At 37.3% G+C, this 22,769-nt stretch overlaps 1 protein-coding gene across 3 annotated transcripts in view; it reads left to right on the top strand.

Annotated features, from left to right (window-relative positions):
• The window catches only part of sh3tc2 (SH3 domain and tetratricopeptide repeats 2), a 52,127-nt gene that overhangs the window by 5,743 nt on the left and 23,615 nt on the right, over positions 1-22,769 (top strand). Inside the window, exons 2-7 of one of the 3 annotated variants that reach the window (XM_038281234.1) lie at positions 6,283-6,395; positions 9,720-9,818; positions 17,695-17,817; positions 18,312-18,439; positions 19,235-19,340; positions 19,547-19,690. In XM_038281234.1, coding sequence (XP_038137162.1) covers positions 6,362-6,395; positions 9,720-9,818; positions 17,695-17,817; positions 18,312-18,439; positions 19,235-19,340; positions 19,547-19,690 — 634 coding nt within the window. In that variant the 5' untranslated portion in view covers positions 6,283-6,361. Of the gene's footprint in view, positions 1-5,817; positions 6,396-9,719; positions 9,819-17,694; positions 17,818-18,311; positions 18,440-19,234; positions 19,341-19,546; positions 19,691-22,769 lie in introns of those variants that run through there. The other 2 variants (XM_038281233.1, XM_038281235.1) reach the window with 2 other exon arrangements.

Raw genomic sequence — 22,769 nt, 5'->3', positions numbered from 1 at the left:
TTCAAGTGCCTTTTAGTTGCACTTAGATTTGTTGGCTGTAAGTACTAAGAAAGGTAATTACCAACAAATTATCGATAATCTAGAGCGGCTTAACGACTGAGCAACTGAAGCCATTTAAACTTTTAATTATCGTTTTCACTTTTCGCTTTTGGGAGTGGCGGCCTAGTGGTTAGGGCATAGACTGCCCGTCTGGGTCCCTGAGCAAGACCCTTAACCCCAACACTGCTCCCCGGGGGATGGGTTAAAAGCAGAGGTAAATTTCTCCAATGTGAGATCAATAAATATTCTATTATTTTATTACTTTGCTTCATCAGAACCATAATGGAGCGACAAAGAAGGCTACAGATACGCTGCTCTAAACCTGAAACCCTTTCTGCTTGTTTCTTTTCATTAAGAATTTATCTAATTCTGAGTAATAAGAGGAACGAACCAATCATGCAGCAGTAATGGAGGAGAGCTTCTATTCTCTGATGCTGTTTTAATGATCCAAAAGCAAAAAAAAAAAAAAAAAAACGGAGTCCTGTAAAGTAACTGTTGGTCAGTTAAGAGCTTCTTGGATGATTAGATATGTAACTCAGGTTTTAGTTGTTATGAATGAGAAAACAACTGATCTGGGTCATTTATTCTGTTATAACATCATTTATTTCTTGCCGACCTCAATTAACTCGGATGAGGCTTAATAAAAAGAGATGCAGCTTTAGATTTAGAGGCGGCGCAGGGATGAACCTACTGCCTGGAACTGATTGGTTTGATGACGAACCTCCTTTCTGAGTGTCTGATTGTTTGTTCTAGTACAGTCTGTGCATCAGTGCCTCCCAAGTGAAAAATAGGACAATCTGTACGTCTTAATGAGTGAATGTTTGGACGGTTTTAGCAACTTTTGCTGACTTTTAGGTTAAGGACATTTTGACTTTGGCTATGATCTAGTTTTTCAAACCGTTTCAGACAGAGTATCTGCATTTCCACTCTTTAGCTAATCTGTTTTCTCTCTTTTTTGCCAGACTCAGATCTTTGCAGCTGCTAAGAGAGAATCACATGTTTATCTTCACATCTCTGATGTGATTTATGATTAATGATTTATTTTCCTTTATTTGTTGTCATGTTAATTAATTATTCTCCAAAATTTGTGTCAAGACTACATGCACATGTTCACATCGAGTAAAAATGTGCCATTGTGTCTTTTCCATAAAAAAACGGAGCGTCTTCCTTTTAATCTTAACTTCTGGAAACAGATTGATGATTAAGAGATTCTATTAACTTTAATAAACCTAAAACAGTGCTTCAGATAACTTTGTTTTATAGGAACCATCAGAAGGTAAAGGTAAAGTTGTTGTGTTGTTTAATTTTTTTTATTGGTTTATAAAAGTTTCTGAGATTAAGGTTTTAGTTTTAGATTTTGTTAATGCAATCAAAATGAATTTTTTTTTTTTATGCATTTTCAGAGTTAAACGGACAAGACAAAAAAGAGAAAAAATAAAATAAAATACAGCAAAACAGTAAACAAGTACAACAAAAACAAAAAAAACAAGACAAAACAGTGTCAGCAAACTGAAGAACTGATAAGAGAATAATTATATTATTATTATATTAATAGAGCATATTAAAGCACGAGGCAGAGTCAGAGAGGACAACAAATAATTCTGCAGACATTGTATCAAGCGAACAACATAAAACATGGGATATCAATAAAAAGAAGAGTGCAATAAAGGATGACAGTATTGAGATAATAATAAATAATAATAAAAAAGAATAAAAAAAAGAAAAGAGGTAATTTTAACCCATTATTTTGAATAGGTCTATTAAAAGGACCCCACACATCTAGGAACTTATCATGATTGTCTGCAATCAAAATGAATTTTAAGACTTTTTACACATCTTTACAGCTTAAGTGTAGGCGGTATGTTGTTTGCTCCAATATCAGATCAATATTGCCAACATTTTTAGATTTAAATTTATACAAACCAAGAAGCTCAAAAGTTTTTTTCATTTTATTTATTTTGTAATAACAAACTAAAAATACTTTCCCCCCCTAATTTTATCAAGTATTAACAAACCATCAGAGTATCCATCTTATTAGCTTAATACAATGATTCTAACAACTATGTTTAGAGCCAATAATTCTCCTTACATTTCCAATGTTATGTTTTATGCAACAGTATAATTGAAAAACTTATTGCAACCCAAACTATTAGTATTTGCAGCTTTAAGCAAACCAGAAGGGTTGCTGCTCTCTAAAAAGGCTAGAAATGTATTTTTTAAATATATTCTTTTTAATTTGTAATTCTTTGTTTATTTATTTGACAGGGGCAGTGCACATTAATGAACATTCCTGCAAATGCAAAAGAATTAGCCACAAGGCTATTTTTCATGTGTTGTCCCTGGACAGATCTAAAAATTGTCTACTATAAAACTAGTGTTGCACCGATACCAGTATCAGACGGGCCCCCGATCCAGCACTAAAAGGGTTGTATCGGTGTCGGCGAGTACCAACAAATAGGAATCAATACCTTTTTGAGAGCCTAAAGTTTATTCAACTATTTTCACCCATTCCAGGTAGGCAATAAAAAGTTCTACTGGATTCAGTTTGTATTCGTCTGTTTCCTGATTCACAAAGGTAGGCAGCAGCTTGACATGAAGCCATGATGGTGATTATTTTACATCCAAGTATAAAATTCTTCATATAAACACACACAAGTAAATTTCAAACAGAAGGCATCGGTATCGGCTCATACTGCACAGCCAGGTATCAAGTATCGGTGTTGGAGCCAAAAAAAGGCATCGGCACAATACTACTAAAAACGCAACAGTAAGAATTTTACAGTGAAAAATAGAAATATATATATATATATATATATATACAGTCATATAAAAAATATCTATTAACTGAAAGTGCGCTGAATTGTTGAACGATGTACAGTGACACCATCTGCAGCAAGATGATGCTGCAGGTCTTTGGAGGTGGTTGGTGGGTTGGAGGTGGTCTGTGGGTTAGAGGTGGTCTGTGGGTTGTCCTTGACCATTCTCACCATTCTTCTATTTTTCTTGGCCTGCCACTTCTGGGCTTAACGACAACTCTCCCTGCGGTCTTCCATTTCCTTACTACATTCCTCACAGTGGAAACTAACAGTTAAAATCTCTGAAAAAACTTTTAGAATCCTTCCCCATGAATGACCATGTTGGACAATCTCTGTTTTCACATAATCTGAGAGTTGTTTTGAGGCGCTCATGATGAATCTTTAGAGGAGATTCAAACAGGAGAACAACTTGCAACTGGGCCACCTTAAATACATTTTCTCATGATTGGAAACACCCAGAGATGGGAAGTAATGAAGTACAAATACTTCGTTACTGTACTCAAGTAGATTTTTCTGATATTTTTACTTTACTTTATTACTTATTTTTATGGCGACTTTTTACTTCTACTCCTTACATTTTTACACAAATATCTGTACTTTCTACTCCTTACATTTTAAAAAATTGGCTCGTTACTTTAGTTTTGAATCATTTCAATGGAGTTACCGTTATTATTTTTCACGTCATCAATACCAAATTCAATCTAATTGGATGGGAATCTACGTTGCATTTGACGCACCACTACAAGATGAATCAACAGATTTGACGGTATTCATTGGCGGCAAATCATTGCAGCCTGGTGGCGGTGGCGTTAGCATAGTAGCATGGACGACGAGATGATTGAAAATGAACACAACGGAGATCTAGTCCTATTGGCAGACATCCATTTAAAATGTAGGCAACGGCATGAAAAAAGTGGTTTCTACTTTTACTTTTATACTTTAAGTAAATTCACAAGCCTGTACTTTGTTACTTTTACTTGAGTAAAGAAGTTTAATCATTACTTCCACTTTTACCAGAGTATTTTTTAACACAAGTATCTGTACTTTTACTCAAGTACGGAAAGTGAGTACTTTTGCCATCTCTGGAAACACCTGGCTATGAAGTTCAAATCTTAATGAAGTTACCAAACTAATTTTGTATTTCAGTAAGTCAGTGAAAAGAAGTTAAGGGTATTCAAATCAAAAAAAAAAAAAAAAAAATAATATATATATATATATATATTTATATATATATATATATATATATTATATATATATATATATATATATATATATATATATATATATATATATATATATATATATATATATATATATATATATATATATAGATACACACACACAATTGGCAGCATGGTTTGTTAATGGAAGACATTCAACTAAAAAGAACTTTTATCATAACAGGATCCTTTGTTTCATCGTTGGCTCTTGTTTTCTCACATCCTCACATGGGCCAATAATTCAGAGGGCAGTGCATTTTCTTGTCATGCAGATTACTAATTATAATTAAATAAATCATTCCCTTAAAAAGGTTTTTTAAGGGTATGTTTTCTAAGCTAACATATAAAGCATTGATTAGTGTAATTAAACACTGACCAATATCATTTAAGAGTGATTTTTATGCTAATGAAATCCTCAAATCTTTCTTTTATTGCCTAATAAGAGGATATAAAAGGATTTTTTAGAATTTTTTCTTGGCCTACAAAATCGTCATGGCGACTGTAAAGTTGTCCAACAGACAGTCACAAAGCCTCAATAAGGAAAGTAAGATCAAAATAATCAAGCAGAAGATGTTCACCATCCATAGGAAGCTTCATCTGAGCAAATTAATGGAAAGTTAAGTGGAAGGAAAACAGGTTTTAAACAATTTTTTCCCCAACAGTCTTTGAGATTTCAAAATAAAGCTCACTGAAGATTTTTGTAAAGATGAACCATCTGTAGAAAAGAGCTGCTTTCTCTCTTTAAACCAAAAGAGTCAGAAGCATCTGGACTGTTATTCATTTATCTAAAGTCAGACTTTCAGATACAAAATAAAGATTATATTTTTATGAAATATAAAGTTTCCAGTTGGTTGTGATCTGGGAAGGCATGCATGTCCACCATGTTTGCTCATGTCCAGAGTTAATGCAGTTATTCACCAGGAAACTTTAGAGCCAGTTAGAGCTTCTTTTACTGAAGAGCTTTATGGAAATGCACACGATGCCAAGAGTACCGGTATCCTCTTAAATGATTCATCAACAAGCTCATCTAAGCCAAGCTCTGTAGAGAATCTATGAAATATATTTTTTAAGAGGCTGATGGGAGAATTACTGAGCTTCAGGCTGCCATTAAAGCTGCTCATCAGCAAAGGCCTGTACCTTCTTCCTATCGAACCCAGGGTCATATTTCTCTAATAAAATTCTTTATTTTATCAGCCTTATGCAATTCCACCCAGAATATTCAGTCAATATCTGTAAATCCTAATCATGGAAAATAACAAAGAAAACTGACCGCTCTGCACTGCGAAAAATGATCTAATGTCTTAAATTAAGTGTATTTAACCTTAATTTGAGGAGGTAAATAAGTGAATAAGTATTTTTACTCATAAAATAAGATAATTACATAAAATGCACTTTAAATGGAACAATGTAATTGTTTTTTTTCTTATTTTAAATGTAGATTATCTTGTTCCTTTGGCAAAGTGTCTCATTTACCTCCGTAATTCAAGAAAAAAATCACTATATATTAAGAAAAAAATGATTTACTGAGATAGATTTTTTTTGCAGAGCGTGTGTGGAGTCAATCTGCACACCAGTTTCACTCATAAAGCTGGAAACGTTACCGGGACTCTGGTTTTCTGACATAACGTCCATGATAATCCTCAGTGTTAAATATGCAAGGACCAGTCTGAGCCACCAGGCGACTCCCACCTCCACTTTGGCCTTACAGTGGGTCAGCAGTGCAGTGTGCACACTCTCAGTGCATATTTTCACTCTCACACAACACGACTCACAAGGAAAACCTCACGCACACACTGATACCAATTGCAAAGAGTGCTTTGTGGATCGACTGACTGTCTGGGCAGCTACTGCAGAGAGAGAGAGAGAGAGAGAGAGAGATTGGTGGGTGGGGGCAGATGCAGGCAGCAAGAGAAGGAAATATTCCCAAAAGGAGCGGCCCAGGACAGATATAGGAGAAGGACTGTAGGGCCGGATCCTGCTCACACCTACCGGTAGTGTGAGCAGGACAGGAAAGGGAATACAGAACTAGGAAAGGAAGCAGGGAGAGAGAGAGTTGTTATTAAAGTGGCTGAGAGGAACTGATGGGATGGCATTGATCTCTGGGAGCTGCCGGCTCTTGGGCGAGATGGCGTCTTGTTGCTGCAGACCCTTCCTCAACTCGCCCTGCTGTCGACCACTCATCAAAGTCTGCCTCTCCTCCTTCACAGGTCGGTTCCCCGCCCCGCTCTCTGTGCTCTGCTGTCATGAGACGGACCGCCGCGCTCAGATAGGCAGGGACTTAGATCAATGTGCAACATGGGTAACGCACTTAGCCAAGAAGGTAAAAGAGGCGGCATGGAGTGATCCTGCGCTGTTACCAGCATAACTTTGGCGTGCGGCTGTCCTAACTCTGCTCTGATGGGAGGAATAATAGACTGTTGTCCTTCTTGGCGTAATGTCATGTTGCATATTGTGTTTGCACCCCATTGTCCTGTTATGAATGCTTTGCATTTGGATGATAATGTTCTATTGTTTTCCCCCCTTCTTTTTTTTTGCACTGACCAAGCATGTTTAAAGAAGAGCAGTCTAATAAAATAATCCTGAAAGAAGTTTTTGTTTGTGTTTGGAGATATAAAAGTGTCTGAGGAGCTGAAGTGTTTTCATTCAGTCTATGTGTACCAGGTCCTGTTTGCTCTGTACCCCTCTGACAAACCCTCAAACTAACCGCAGCTGAAACAGAACCCCCCCTCCGGTGATGTTTAACACTTTACCCTTAAAACCTTTTTCATCAAGCAACCTCTGAAGAAGTGCTGTAATGTTTGTTTGAACATCTTCCAAATAGGTTTCTGTTCAGTGCAGCCAGAAGCTGCAGAAGATAATCTTCTGGAAGATCTACATAACTCCTTGAGTTAAGCTGGGGGTACGCTGTACCCTGTTTTTCCCTTTTCAGGCCGATTCTCCTTAACCTGACTCCGCCAGATGGATTTGCTCCACATATCCATCTGGAAACCTTCCGTTGGAGTAATTTTGGGAAGGGGCGAAAATACTGGTTAGCTGATTGGGCCTATGTTGGTGATAGACGGGCCAAATAAACCAATCAGATCAACGAAGCATATGACGTACTAACAGAGCGACGACGAAGAGGAGCCAATTGATAGATCAAACTCTTGCCGAAACCAGTCGGGAGAAGAGCAAAAACATCTTTTCCTGTGAGAAAAGCCTCCAGAGCAGTGTTTTGCTCTTCTTTCAGTGAAGAAATACTCTGTAATTCCGATAAAACTTGCTCGATAGCCACGCTAACGCTAGTTTCATCGGCCGAAGCCGGCATGTTCTTTAGACTGAACTGTCGCGCTTTTCGTTGCGTCACACCTCAACCCGCCTCAAAGCCAACGCTGATTGGACGTTCGTTTGGTGAACTGCTCCAAATTTTCTTCAAGGGAGAGTCTCCAGACTGATCTGCGAGTGAAACCTTAATAGCTCGCGAGATCAGGATGGTCTCACAAGGCTACAGACTTTCAGCCCAATGTTGCGTGGTGTAGTGTACAGGGGGTAACGACCACCTCCCGATGCGGAATCGTAAGGTCAGGAGAAAATTAAACACGTTTTAAATTCAGTCGGCCGTCTTAAGGTGGTCGTGGGCAAAGCGCTCAGTGGGCAAACAAGGATTCTTCTTCTTCTTCCTCTCAGATGAAAACCCAAAAGCATGGCAGGGGTGCAATGAGTGAAATGGAGTTATTTCTGTAAAACTGACAGTTCGTAGTAGCTACATTTGCTCAGCCATGTCTTTGTCTAAATGCGTTTTTCTTTTTAGGGCTTTCAGCACAAAACTGAATAAATTGCCAAGGCAGTGTGTTTCACTCTAGTGAGCTTCATATTCCTCTTCTAATCGTTTGGATTCCGGATAGACGAGTCCGAGTAGCGCCATCTCACTGTGGAGATGAGTCCCACCTGGTTTTTAGACGTACAGTGTAAACAGGTAGATCGCATCAGAGCGTTGGGCCGCACAGCATGAGAACAAACATCGCACTAGAAAAACTATCCTGAGATAAGTAAACATTCCTTAAATTAGGTGTATATAGCCTTAATTTGAGTATGTAAATGAGATAGTTTGCCAATGGAATTACTATTTTTACTCTTAAAATAAGATAATTAGATACTATGCACTTGAAATAAGACAATGTAATTGTTTTTTTCTTATTTTAAGAGTAGATTGTCATGTTCTATTGGCAAAATGTCTCTTTTACCTCCTCAATCCAAGAACAAATACACTAATTTTAAGTAAAAATGACTCATCTAGATTCAGATTTTTTCCAGTGCGTGAGCTGAGAACTTTTAAACTCTGCAGTTTTAACGTACAGCGTGAGCCGTAGCTGCGTGCAACGATTGAAAGAAATTGTACAGCGTACGCCCCGCTTTAGACCCAGTCTGTCTCATTATGAACCTTTATTATAAAACTTAATTATAAAGAGCAAAAAGTATTCTTAAAATCTTTAATGGTTTCTAACCATAAGAAATTTTAGCTGCTTTATATCAGCAGCTATAAAAGATTAACGTGCCATTGAACTTTGAAGCAAATTCTATTTAAGCCTTTATTGGTCAAAATTTCAATCCAATAATGTTATTGGAATCCAGGACAAGACCTTATTACCTTTGTTATATTAAAATAATATGGATATTGTGATGCCAAAAATTAATTTCAATGTAATAAAAAAGAAACGCCGACTTGACAGAATATATTAAGAAAAATAAGAATAAATAATAATAAGTGCTTCTATAAGAAATTAATTAAAATTTATTCTGAGAGTGAAGGAAACACATTTTTTTGGTACAACATAACCTTAGAGGCATTAATGCTGATACTGGAACTTTTATTTTTTAGTTTATAAACCTAAATATAATTTTTAACGAGGCTTATTAACTTTTTAACTTTATTTTAAACTTTTCATTAAGCTTTTAACCTGTTTTTCTTGACTTGTTTACTTAATTTACAGTAGGTAATATTTCATTCAAGGGGTCATCTAATTGGTCAAATGCCAAAATAAGATATACAGCCATGTAGCAGCATCTTTGCTGAATGTCTGGATATAGATCTAGTGCTTCTAGACCTCACTGACTCCATTTGTACGGGGCACTGCAAAAACGATCTAGAAAAATAAGTAACAATTTCTTAAATCAAGCGAATTTACCCTTAATTTGAGTAGGTTAATACAATGATTTGCCGATGAAATTAGTATATTTACACTTAAAATAAGATAATATGGACGTGAAATAAGACAATGCAATTGTTTTTTCTTATTTTAAATGGAAATTGTCTTGTTCCATTGGCAAAGTGTTTCACTTTTGTCTTCAATTCGAGAAAAAATGCGCTTATTTTAAGAAACAAAATACTTACTTAGATTTCCATTTTTTGCAGGTGACCAAAAGCACTAACTTGCCCTATAAAGGGTTAATCTATTTCCTTTCTTTACTGGCTGTTGGCTTCATGTTTACTGTACACATGTACTGTAGTAGTGGAGGCAGCCAAAAGCTGCCTACTGTAATCCCTCCCATTTCAAACTACCTAAAGATGCATTTTTAGGTTATCTGTCATATAAATTGTCAATAGGAGAGACTCCCCTTTTATTTTCTCCATGTGTTCGCCTACTGATGCTCTTCTGTTTTGCAGACATCTCTCCCGCTGAGCTGGATGCTCTTTGGAGGGAGCCGCCGTACGGTCTTGGAGGAACAAGTGAGAACTTCTCAGGGACTACCATCATGACTCAAGGTACGGCGGCCATGCTGCCAAGAAAGAGAAAGGCTCTGCTGATTGTAATAAAGTCCTTTATTGGTTTGGCAGAGAGGAAAAAGAAAAAAAGCGAGTGATGAGGTTCATGTGAGGAAGAGCAGCGCTGCTTTACCTCCGGTCACACATGAGGAAGTCTTTGGGATATCCTCCCTGCACAATGGAGCAAACCGTGGGAAACACGTCACGGCTTTAATGCTAAACTTTAGCCATCCATGACGTGCGCATCCGTCTTTACAGTTGCAAAACTATTCACACAACTTTGAACTTCTATATACATTTTGCTGCATCCACAGCTTTAAACATATTACAGTTTACGCTGCGGTACCATAATTGCTGCTATCTAACAAAACTGAAAGAGCAGAAAGGGGGAAATAATTAGAGAAGGAGTTAAGAGCTCTATAGTAACAAATCTGAGGTCAGCAGTTTTGATCAAAGCATCAACTGTTGGATCAGTTTCCCATTTTTCAATGGGGAGGGATAATGACTCATCTATTTTTGACCATCTACCCTCTATATCCTAAGGGTTTAGGTTTAGAATTATTATTATCACTAGAATTATATATATATATATATATATATATATATATATATATATATATATATATATATATATATATATATATATATATATATATATATATATATATATATTGATATCCTACAAACTTTTTTTTGTAGGATATCAGGGTTGCTAAAGTTGGATGAGTGGCGGCAAGGGAAAAGTGGGACACTGTCCCTTTAAGAGATTCCCACCAAGCTGTTAGTGAGAAGCTGATGTTTATGCTTTTCAAACAATTCTGCTGTTTTATGTTTAAGCTAATAAATAGTTGGTCCGCAATCTAAATAGTAGCTGATAGAGTCTGTTCTGCAACCAGTTGTGACTTATTTTGGGATGTATTTTAGCCTATATCAGGGGTCTGCAACCTGCGGCTCCAGAGCCACATATGGCTCTTTGGACCCTCTCCAGCGGCTCTTAATAGCGGCTAAAATGTATATAAAGAGCTAAATCATTTACTATAATATATACCGGTATCAATAGCTTTAGCTTTTTTTATAAGATGGAAAAGAAACGAGATTAAAAGAACCAGAAATATGTTTTAAGAGACATTTTTCTATGAATTAGCTTGAAAATGATACGTTTTAACATTAAAAATATATGAATTGATTGTTTGAGATGGCAACAACTAATTTCCTATACAAGATTTAAAAAAAAAGGTTTTCTAGAAAAAGTCATGGTATATTTTGCGGCTCTAAACAACTTTTATTTGGTAGTACTCTGGGCAAAACGGCTCTTTGGATATGAAAGGTTGCAGACCCCTGGCCTATATGCTAGGTAGTAATGATATAAGTTAAAATGATCTAATCCTCCTTTGCCTTTGATCTTCTGCAGCATTTTGTGAAAGCTTAACTTTCAAAGACTTAAACCATTTTTGGGATGTTTTGAATGGGATCATTGAAACTAAGTAATTAATTTTTGGTGAGATGTCATTTTAATTGAAGCAATTCTGGAAGGTATCCAGGTAACTCAGGTGGAAGCAGGACTGCTCATTAGTTATAAAAAGATGGAAGACTGTGTTGACAGAAAGTCCCACTTGCAGCTTAGCAACCAATGTAGACGACTCAGTAAACATGAACACTTTTCTGATCTAATGACAGCAAGATATAGCTGTTTTCTCACATGTGAAATGCTTTTCGGGGTGGGAGCAGCATTGCTCAAACCAATCCCACTATGAAGCACAATGTTGGCAGCATTGTGCCGAGGGCTTCTTTTCAGCTGGAGAAGAAAAATTAGACAGATTTGATGAGATGATGTTTGGAACTACATGCAGGGAAATGATTCAAGTGTTAAAAGCTGGAGACGGCATCTGCTTACGTTTGATCTACTCTGCAAGGGAAGAATATACAGTTTCTAGATTCGTGGCCATATTGTATTTTTTAGGGTAACACTTTCTTTTACAGTACATCAGTAACCATGTAATAATATGGTAATAACACAGCAAGTCATGTTATATCACTTGGTAACAAGAAAAACTTTATTTGGAAATTACCCAAAATAAAGATGCATAATTGCAAAGAAATTACCTGCATGTAATTATTACAATTTTATTTTACTAAGTAACAATGGACACATTTGGTAGGTAATTGCCAATAGGTTACACTGAAAAAAGATTGCAACCGTTTTTGGCATTTACTTAATCCTATTTAGTTACTTTAACACAATTGTTCCATATTAGCAGAGTAGGACGTAAAACAATTGTGTTAAAGTAACCAAATATGCTTAAGCAAATACCCCCCCAAAAAATGCTTTTTTTTTCAGTGTACAACATAACAGTTTCTATTATTGGCCACAACCTACTACCATATTACAACTAAACTACAGTAAATTATAACTTATTATTATGTAAATAAAGCATTATAAAACTGAACTCAACTGAAAATAGGAGTTTAGTTAAGAAGATTGGCTTGCTCTCCTCTAGGATTGGGTTTGTGTTATATGACAAGTAAGAAACTGCATTTACACTCACCGGCCACTTTATTAGGTACACCTGTCCAACTGCTCGTTAACACTTAATTTCTAAGCAGCTAATCACATGGCGGCAACTCAGGGCATTTAGGCATGTAGACATGGTCAAGACAATCTCCTGAAGTTCAAACCGAGCATCAGTATGGGGAAGAAAGGTGATTTGAGTGACTTTGAACGTGGCAGGATTGTTGGTGCCAGAAGGGCTGGTCTGAGTATTTCAGAAACTGCTGATCTACTGGGATTTTCATGCACAACCATCTCTAGGGTTTACAGAGAATGGTCCGAAAAAGAAAAAACATCCAGAGAGCGGCAGTTCTGTGGGCGGAAATGCCTTGTTGATGCCAGAGGTCAGAGGAGAATGGCCAGACTGGTTGGAGCTGATAGAAGGGCAACAGTGACTCAAATAACCACCCGTTACAACCAAGGTGGGCAGAAGAGCATCTCTGAATGCACAGTACGTGGAACTTTGAGGCAGATGGGCTACAGCAGCAGAAGACCACACCGGGTGCCACTCCTTTCAGCTAAGAACAGGAAACTGAGGCTACAATTTGCACAAGCTCATGGAAATTGGACAATAGAAGATTGGAAAAATGTTGCCTGGTCTGATGAGTCTCGATTTCTGCTGCGACATTCGGATGGTAGGGTCAGAATTTGGCGTCTACAACATGAAAGCATGGATCCATCCTGCCTTGTATCAACGGTTCAGGCTGGTGGTGGTGGTGTCATGGTGTGGGGAATATTTTCTTGGCACTCTTTGGGCCCCTTGGTACCAATTGAGCATCGTTGCAACGCCACAGCCTACCTGAGTATTGTTGCTGACCATGTCCATCCCTTTATGACCACAATGTACCCAACTTCTGATGGCTACTTTCAGCAGGATAATGCGCCATGTCATAAAGCTGGAATCATCTCAGACTGGTTTCTTGAACATGACAATGAGTTCACTGTAATCACATGGCCTCCACAGTCACCAGATCTCAATCCAATAGAGCATCTTTGGGATGTGGTGGAACGGGAGATTCGCATCATGGATGTGCAGCCGACAAATCTGCGGCAACTGTGTGATGCCATCATGTCAATATGGACCAAACTCCCTGAGGAATGCTTCCAGCACCTTGTTGAATCTATGCCACCAAGAATTGAGGCAGTTCTGAAGACAAAAGGGGGTCCAACCCGTTACTAGCATGGGGTACCTAATAAAGTGGCCAGTGAGTGTAAAAGATAATAACACGTTCATTTATGGCTGTCGGTGAAATAACTGAGTTACCTGCTAATAACTGTTTAAAATCTAAGAAGTCTGGCTTCACCTTGTCTGCTTAAAAGCACTTACCAAAATTCTCTATTAAGTTTTTTTTTGTTTACCTAGTAATAAAGTTTAACTAGCCATGTTATTTCCATGTTATTACATGGTTATTGATGTACTGTAACAGAAAGCGTTACCGTTTTTAGGAGTTTGTAAAAAAAAAAAAAAAAAGATGGTTCTTCAAAACATTTTCTCTGGGATGCTGGAAAGAATTTCTGGTTGCAATTTTAGTGACAGAGATTTGTAAGAAATCTCATGTTATATACAAAGTTTTTATGTAAAAAAATCTGACTAAAATATCTGACAAAATTGGAAAATGTTCAGCTGCTACTTTCTTAAGCAACGCATGTTTAAAACTTGTAATTTATGCAGAGAGATCCATACAAAAAGAAAGCCGATGCATAGAAAATATATTTCAGATATAATTGTTGGAATTGCATCAGGAATAATAAAATCTGTAATCTGTAAACCAAGAATCATAGATGAACGGAGAAGTACGGTAGTTGAGTTACCTTTGTGTATTGTCATACCAACAGGAAGTAGTGTATTTAAACTGTAAACAGTTTATAGTACAGAAATATCCTTTGTTATCTGGAAATATTTTCAGCTCATTTTCCAAAGTTCAGTTCCTCTGGATTTGTGATCAGAAGAGTCAGAACTGTCCTTCAATGCAGAGCGGAAGCAACACAGACGTCTATCATGGACAAAATCTAAAGAGGCTGTTTAAAAAACAGTGAATTAAAGGATCATGTTTCGCTTCCAAACGCCACCCTGCTGACAGACAAGAAGCTCAGTCTGTCTCAGTGACCCGATCGGCACCAGTTCCACTTTAAGCAAACACCGCACCCTCCTGATAATCATTCCTATGTATAAATATATTCTATAGAAGGTGTGCAGCTATTGATTGTTTTAGTAATTGATTAATCCATCGATTGTTTTTTTCAGTTAATCAGTAAAACTATAAAAAAAACTTTATTTATTTAACATTTCTAAACAAACCAACGTAGCTAATTAAGTCAGGCTGCCTTGGGTGTTGCTCTACAGTGGAATAGGGCCTGTTTTTCTGCCTCTATCATATCAATATAAAATGCTTTAGTGGTGCGTTCAATAAATTCTTACTCCTAATTACTTGGTAATTAACACACGTGTTTTAGGCAAAAGGAATGATTTATTACAAAATTATGAAATTAATCTGGAAATTTTCAATCAATTCAATTCAGTTTATTTATATAGCGCCAAATTCACAACACACGTCATCTCAAGGCACTTTACAGTTCAACCAGATCATAGAGTCAAATTGATACAAAGTTTTCTATCTAAGGAAAACCAGCTGATTGCATCGACTCATTGACTCTTCAGCAATCCCTCACACTAAGCATGCTTGTAGTGACAGTGGAGAGGAAAAACTCCCTTTTAACAGGAAGAAACCTCCAGGAGAACCAGGTTCAGAGTGAGCGGCCATCTGCTGAGGCCGACTGGGGTTCAAGGAGACAGAAGCAGAGATACAAAAAGCAGCTGTAAAAGGCGGCCCCGTCCAGGAAACACACAGCCAGGCAGACGAGCTCTGAGCCAGCTCCCATGTCAGAGGACAAAGAAAGCACATCCACTCAGTCACGGTCAGAGAAACAGGACCACACTGGAAAACAGGCCGATCTCCAACATCTATAAACAAGGGTGTTTATAGATAGGTCACACCTTTAAGTTTGCAAAAATAACAGCAAGGTCATATGAGGCTCTGGAAGTTTGACCCTCAATAGATTCTGGATAAGCTGAATGTAAATTTATAACAAGTCAAAATGTCAGTGGGACTAAAATGTTCACAGCCCACACCCTCATTCACACTGGGCTAAATTAAAGGTGTTGCAGGCCCAGCCGACGCCTGGGAGCAGAGAGTCTCTAAAACAAATGGCTGCTTAACAAAAAGGCAAATGCATGGCAAAAAAAGAAAAAAGGTACATGCAGAGTCTCAGAAATCAGATGAAGATGGGGACGACTCTAGGACTGACAGCTTTGCTAGGGCCCCGGTCAGCACAGTCTTTTTGCTCCCCCCCTTACATATTTCTGCTCTTTTGACACTAAGCTTAGGTATTTCTGTAAAAGAAACGTTGTTTTTTTCCCCTAACACTAGCTAGCAGATGCTATACTTTAAAATCACATTGATAAATGCATTGGGCGTTTCTCAATATGCGTTCTTGAGCGTTCTCGTGTGCTCGTGACACGTCATCAGCCTCAGCCCGAGTACCGTTCCAATTCTCGAGAACGCCAGATCGAGAACGCATCAAATCCCCGGATGTTGTTCTCACCCCGCCCTCTTTATCGAGCATGCATCAGAGCAGACTTGTGCGTTCTTGAGACTGACCGCTTCCCCAGAATGCCCCGCGGCCGCAGCTTGATTCCAGACAGCGCTCACAGTGTTAAGTTAAACATTCCCTTTTCTGCTGCTGTTGTTCTTCAAAAGTACGTTTTGAAATCGTTTGAGGCGATAACATTATACATTGAAGCCTCCCTGTGTGGTCTGTTTACAGAGTTAGTGCGAAATTTTAAAAAAAAGTCCGACGTTGAGCGGACCAGAGTGACCAGCAGACCTCCGAGGGTAACCGCAGCCAGGGCTAATGTTACCCCGTCTGTAGTGCACTTCTCTCGGTCTAGTTATGTGTGAACTACCGCTCGTTCTGATGGCGGTTTTTTGCGGTTCAGTAATTTTTTTTTATGTTTTTTAAGCTTTAGAAATTAAAAATATTGTTTTCAAAATGTTTTGTGTGGGGAATAAATAGTTTTGACTGTTAAAGAAATGCTAAAGAACTTGCATGTGATGACGTCACGAGTACGCTTCTGTTCCAATACACATACGTGCTTGCGTGCTCGCGTTCTCGTCAAGTCCGATCTTCCTGCGTTCTCGCCAAGAACTTCACGAGAACGCGAGTACGTACTCGCGTTCTCGTGAATTGAGAAACGCCCATTGTTTCTATCTGGCAATGGGCATCATTCTTCTGCTATTCCGTTCCTGGACCCGTTCCTCACTCATCCTCAGTTTATTTTTAATATTTACTCCTAAAATCCCTCAAGCCTTTCGTATCATCTTCTCTTTTTCTTTATTTTCTCTGTTTGCCTGACTTCTGAAAACCTGACATTCTTAGTTTGCCTTAGTTTCTTTGTTGTTCTTTGTTCAAACCATTTTATGTTGGGGTGGGGGAAGTTCTAATGGCCCCTTATTTAAAGAAAAAATATTACATATTCGTAATGCGTATCTATTTATCTATCTATCTATTTATCTATCTATCTATCTATGTATCTATCTATCTATCTATCTATGTATCTATGTATCTATGTATCTATCTATCTATCTATCTATCTATCTATCTATCTATCTATCTATCTATCTATCTATCTATCTATCTATCTATCTATCACAAAAAATTACTTCTGCCTGTATTTTTAACGGTCAGCGTGTCAATTTTGCCCCCCCCCCACCTATCCTGGGACAATTGATCCGTTTGTTCCCCGGAGGAGGGAGGAGGGCGTGCTGACAGATACTAATTTTTCTTTTTCACAAGATACCTCCTTCAGTATTTAATTTTTTTTCTTACTAAAAAAAATACTCTGGGACAATAAAAACTTTTCCAAAATGTGAAATATATTCAATCAAAAGTAGCTGAACTTTATTCTTTACGCTCACAAAGATCACTGCTGCAGTCTGCACCAAATGTCAGAAGCTGTTAAGGTGGTATTGCAGTATTCTGCTCCCAGATGGAACAATTTACAAAAGACTCGCTGCCTTCAAAATTTTCTCAAACGTTTGTAAATTAAAGTTAGGATTTTTTATTCTTTTTCTAATTTCTTATAACACTCTTATGAAATTATCTGTGCTAATTTGTTATGATCTAAGCTCCTATTTTTCGCTGAGTTCCCCTTAATAAAAAGGTTAGTAATCTCTATGGAACTTGGCTGCTTAAATCTATCTCTGTCATCTTGATCCAAAAAAATAAATAAAAAATAAAGCTTTAGATTTGACTCTTTTGTATTAACAGGTGAGGAAGAGGATGGCCGAATTGGCGATGCAGGAGAGGAAGAGGAACATGACAACTACTGGAAGAAGAAAGAGGCCTTCCTCAGGGGAAGTAAAATTTCAGTCGGGGAGAAATTCTCTTCAGGTACCGTTTATCTGCACCTCAGTCCCTCCCCCACCTGTTGGGTTTTCCATCCTGACAAACTACTTTGCTCCTAAAACATCTAAAGTGGTGATGATAATATTCATCAATGTGATGTTTTTCATGGATTTCATCTCAGGAATGAAATAAATTCCGATGAATCATGTCTGCTGATGTTTACTCAGTCAGCAATTTAGCTTCATCCATCACATCCCGCCAGGTTCGTCTACAGAAATGGATTTAGATTGAGTCCAGTAAGAGGCCTAATGGCTTCCCTATTACTCCTGGGACGGCTGTTCTGCAGACAAAGCAAAAAGACTCTCATAGAGCACCTAAAATATTATATGTATCTAGAAAAGTGAACTCTTGCTAATAGACAATTTGATTTGATCGGCTGTTTTTTTTAAATTTTTTTTTTATATGTTGTGACAAAAACTACAGCAAGAGGAAGTGTCAGATGAACGCTGCTGATCAAACTTTGCTTGTCTGTTACATAGAAATTGTACTGCTGTTTACGGGCCGGAGGCGTTCCAGCGAAGATCCCGACCAGTCCCTGCAGGAGGCGCTGCGCACACGCCTCCGAGTTGTAGAGAGCAACAGCAAAGACATTACGCAGCTCTTCAAAGTAAGACCAGATGATTTTTATCGCTCTTATTATTATTATTTTGAAAAGCATCTTTTTAAAAATCAGTCTGCTTGGATATGGAGTGAAATTGGTTCCATTATTGTTGGAAGCAAAAATCTAATTTTGTAAATGGCAATTATAAAAAAAATGTGATCCGGAAATGAAACTTCGCAAAAATATTTGTTGTTTTTTTAAAACAAAGGTTTTGAGTGTAACTTTACTGTTTGTTTTTTTTAGGTTGTAGTTTTTATTTCTTTTACAACTTTCTTTTACAGATTTTAATTTAATTAGTAGGATATATATTTAGAAATGCGTGAATTTAAAATGCATATTCGCTCCTCACTCGAAGGAATATCTGCTCTCAGAAATGCAGAGAATATATTTTAAAAATAAAAGATTAGATTAGATTCAACGTTATTGGCATTACACGTGTACAGGTACAAGGCAAAGAAATGCAGTTTAGGTCTAACCAGAAGTGCAATAGCAGCAAGTGCAGGATAAATAATGGTTCCATAAGTACAGGACATAATGCAATTTGTAAAAATTCAATCTGAAAAAGAGAAATAGAAAAAAAAATGTATTGAACATATATAAAGTATAGAAATAAAGTTACTCTCAAAACTTTTTTTGATTAAGTTTCTAAACGTTTTATTCCTGGATTGCAGTTTTCTCTAATTTCTATTTACACAATATTTTTTTTGTACCAATATTCACTCCATACTAAGGCAGAGGGACATTTATCACTTCTTTGAAATCCCGGATAGATGATTGGAAGCTGAAACCTTTTCTCTTCAGGACCTTTCTGCTCGTCTGGTCTCTGTCCATGCTGAGAAGGACAGCTTTGTCCTCACATTTAAGACGGTGGAGGAAGTCTGGAAGTTTTCAACCTACCTCTCATTAGGTATGAATGGTTCCACTTCCTTCAGAAAGATATTCAGCTTAGATTTTTATTTACAGGCCTGTAAGGATTTTTTTTAATCATTCCATTCTAAGTCAGGTTTTATTTATAGAGATACTGATTTTAGTTTATTTAAATGAATTTATGAATTTACACTGAACTGAATGAAGGTCAGTTTATCTTTATTTTTATTTGTTTTCATGCTGCAGGTTATGTCGCTCGATGCTTGGAGAACTTCCTGTGTGACCAGTCTTTCTGGCTGAATCCTGAGCTGCTAAGCGAGCTGGAGATCAGTGTCATTGTAGACGAGGAGCATCTAGCAACCCTCTATCTGGGACTTCTGCTCCAAGAAGGTGAGTGCTGCTGATCTTGCTAAACGAGCAGATACAGCAGAAATAACCAGAGACAGCTGTGATGATAGAACAGTTCAATTTGTTTTGGGTTTTTTTTGCTTTTAAATATTGAGACCCAAAAACCACAAGAAATGACCTTCATTTCAATATGGCTGCAGAAGCTCCGCCTCTGGTTCTGAAGCAGGGATGGAAGTGTCAGAGGTGATACTTCATCTTCCTTTATTAGTGTTTAGATTATTTTATTTATTTTTTCAAAGTAAACTAGGAAACTTTTGCTGGTAAATACTTTTTTTTTCTCTTGTTTCATTAGAGGCCAGAATTTAGATCTGGAAAGTAATGGAGGGGATTTTGTTCCTTTATTGTTATGAACAAAGAACATGTTTTGTGAATTGTGTGTAAATAGGCCCCCCAACCTCAGATTGTGTTTTTTTTTTTCCTAGTTTGTTTAAAATACTTTTTTGTAAGATTTTCAAGTTTATTTATTTATTTTTTCTGTTTTTCTGTTTGCATTTAACGAATTCCAGTATTTTCAAATTGCGTTTTACTGATTACATTCGCTTCACTTGTGGGGGCGGGCTTTCCTCTGAAGGAGGACTGAAGATGCATTTCTATTGGTCTGATGGATGTTAAAGCAAGATTTTCATTGGCCAGAGTGAGTGTTTGCATTAGACTTGATTGAAAGGATTGTGAAGCACATTTTGAATTTATAAAACTCAATTTGTAGAAGAGAAATAAAAAAAATGAAATTTGGAAAACCAAAAAAAGTAAAAAAAAAAGATTTGAAGAACATTTGAAGAAAAAAGAAACTGAAAAACAAAATTTAAGAAAGTAGCAAAGTAACCTTTAAAACCTTTGTTTGATTAAATGATTTTCAAACGTTCTTTTCTGGATTGCATTTTTTTGTTTTCCATTTGTAAAATGTGTTCTTTGTTTGTGACAAAATGGAGCAGATTTCACTTCATAGAGGCTGTATCCAGGTCATCATTACTGTGTTCCAGTTCCAAGTGTAAAAAAAAACAGTAATATTTTCTTATTGATGAACTCAGTGACCAGTGGGGTTGAGCAATTAATTACATTTGTAAAATTATCATAATTTAACAAAAAATATCACTTATTCTTAATCACACCATATTCAAAAAGAGTAAAACACTAAATTTCTCCCTCCAGGCCTTTAATTGGTGATTAAATGCTTGAGGTGTGTTTGTCGTCACTCAGAAAGGTAGAGAGATTAGCAGCAGATCATGGATGAAAGTAGAAATAAAAACGTTTTTATACGTTGGTTACAGTAAAGTCAGTAAAATCTGGGGGTGAAACATCTACATGTTGGGGGTTAGTGCAAAGAAAAATCGCTCAGCCTTAGTGATCAGGCTTACCAGCTAACAATAATATTTTTATTGTCATTTAAAAAACACTGTAACAATATGTTTAAAGTTTATGTATTAAAGTTTATGTGAAAGATAAAGTCCGATATAATCCAAAACGATGCAAAGACATTCGTTTTTCAGCATAAACAGAAGGAGCAATTAAACCACATTAGATCCCCTCTTTCTTGCTCTGTCGCTTTAAACTGTTCAAATGGAGACGATGGAGATCTTTACGTCAGAAGGCTTTTTAAAGTTTGGGAGCAACTGATCTGTCATTTATAACATAATGACTAACTTGACCCCAGCTGATCATTAGAGACCCCAGTTGATTGATTGACTTTATTGATCTCAAAATGGAGAAATATACTCGTTACATCGGCTCAAAAAGCAAACAGAAGAAGAAGAATGGGCCAAAAGGAAGAAAATGTGCAGGGGAACTTAGTCCCGCCCACAACGTTTGAGGTCGGGAAGTTCGGTTTGGCATTGCTCAACAGTAGTATGCTCGCACAATATCTGGCGGGCCAATCAAATTGTCAGGGCGGGCTTTATACGATGATGGACAGATGATCAACAGTAACGTAATCAACCACGTGAACAATGCGCGCTTGAGTGACAATAATAATGGCTGCCGCTGGAGAGTTGAGGTGAGTAGATTCAGCTATTAGGTCTGTTCTAGAAGATATCGACAGAAAATTTATTTTAAAAGAGGAACAGAGAAACGCGATCAAGGCTCATCTTCTTATTCTAGGCGTGCAACTGCACGCCTTGATTTTTGTTGACAACAACTATGCGTCGCTTAACATACGTCACGCACTCCGTTGCTCTTATTGGTTGTAGGTCTATCCAATTGAGGGCAGAGGCATTTTTTTTCCTGGTTCGTTCGAAACACGCCCCACAAAACAAAAAGCATATATTTAAATGACAGCTGAAGTCTTTAATTTAGCAAGATTATCATACAGGGTTATTGCACAGGTTATTTACATGGGTATTAATATAGATGGGTATTTATATTTATATGGGTATCAGATATATAAAAAAAAGCAGGTTATTGCACAGGGTATTAAATAGTAATTACACATCATATATTGCACAAAGTATTACTGCTGTAGTTTTGCATTGTAGAGTCTGGTTGCAGCGGGGATGAATGACCTGCTGTAGCACTCCTTTTTACAAACAGAGTGTAAAAGTCTTTCACTAAAGGTGCTGCTCAGCTCCTCTCCAGTCTGGTGCAGAGGGTGGAAGGTATGGTCTATGATGGATGGAAGCTTGGGCAGCACCCTCCCCTCAGCCACTTCATCCACTGAGTGCAGAATGCAGCCTAGGACAGAAACTGGTGACGGTGTTGTGGTTAGCATAGACAGAATGCTGGAAATGTGTATTTCAGTCAGGGTTTCTGATTAAAAAGGGACCATTAATAAACATTTATACAGATCTACATCCATATTTTGTTAAATCAAGGGATAATAGCATGTATATGGTGATTATACTATGCAGTTAAAAATATATTTTCAGGCCATAAGCTAAATGGACCAAGCAGCAATACTGCAGTGCTGGCGATCAAGGATGAAAATCAGATTAGCTTAATAAGGGGGGTAAAGTATATACATCATCTATCATTTGTGACTGGACGGGGCACAGTGGCTGTAAAAGAAAAGCTAATCCATAAACATAATGGTTTTTTTTTTATCCAAATCAAGATCACTAAAAGTAAAACA

The sequence above is a fragment of the Cyprinodon tularosa genome, unplaced genomic scaffold (genome assembly GCF_016077235.1).
Source record: "Cyprinodon tularosa strain WSP-4 unplaced genomic scaffold, ASM1607723v1 ctg169, whole genome shotgun sequence".
Classification (NCBI taxonomy): domain Eukaryota; kingdom Metazoa; phylum Chordata; class Actinopteri; order Cyprinodontiformes; family Cyprinodontidae; genus Cyprinodon; species Cyprinodon tularosa.
Note: the sequence above shows the minus strand (reverse complement) of the source record. Positions and strands in the feature narration are given on the sequence as shown.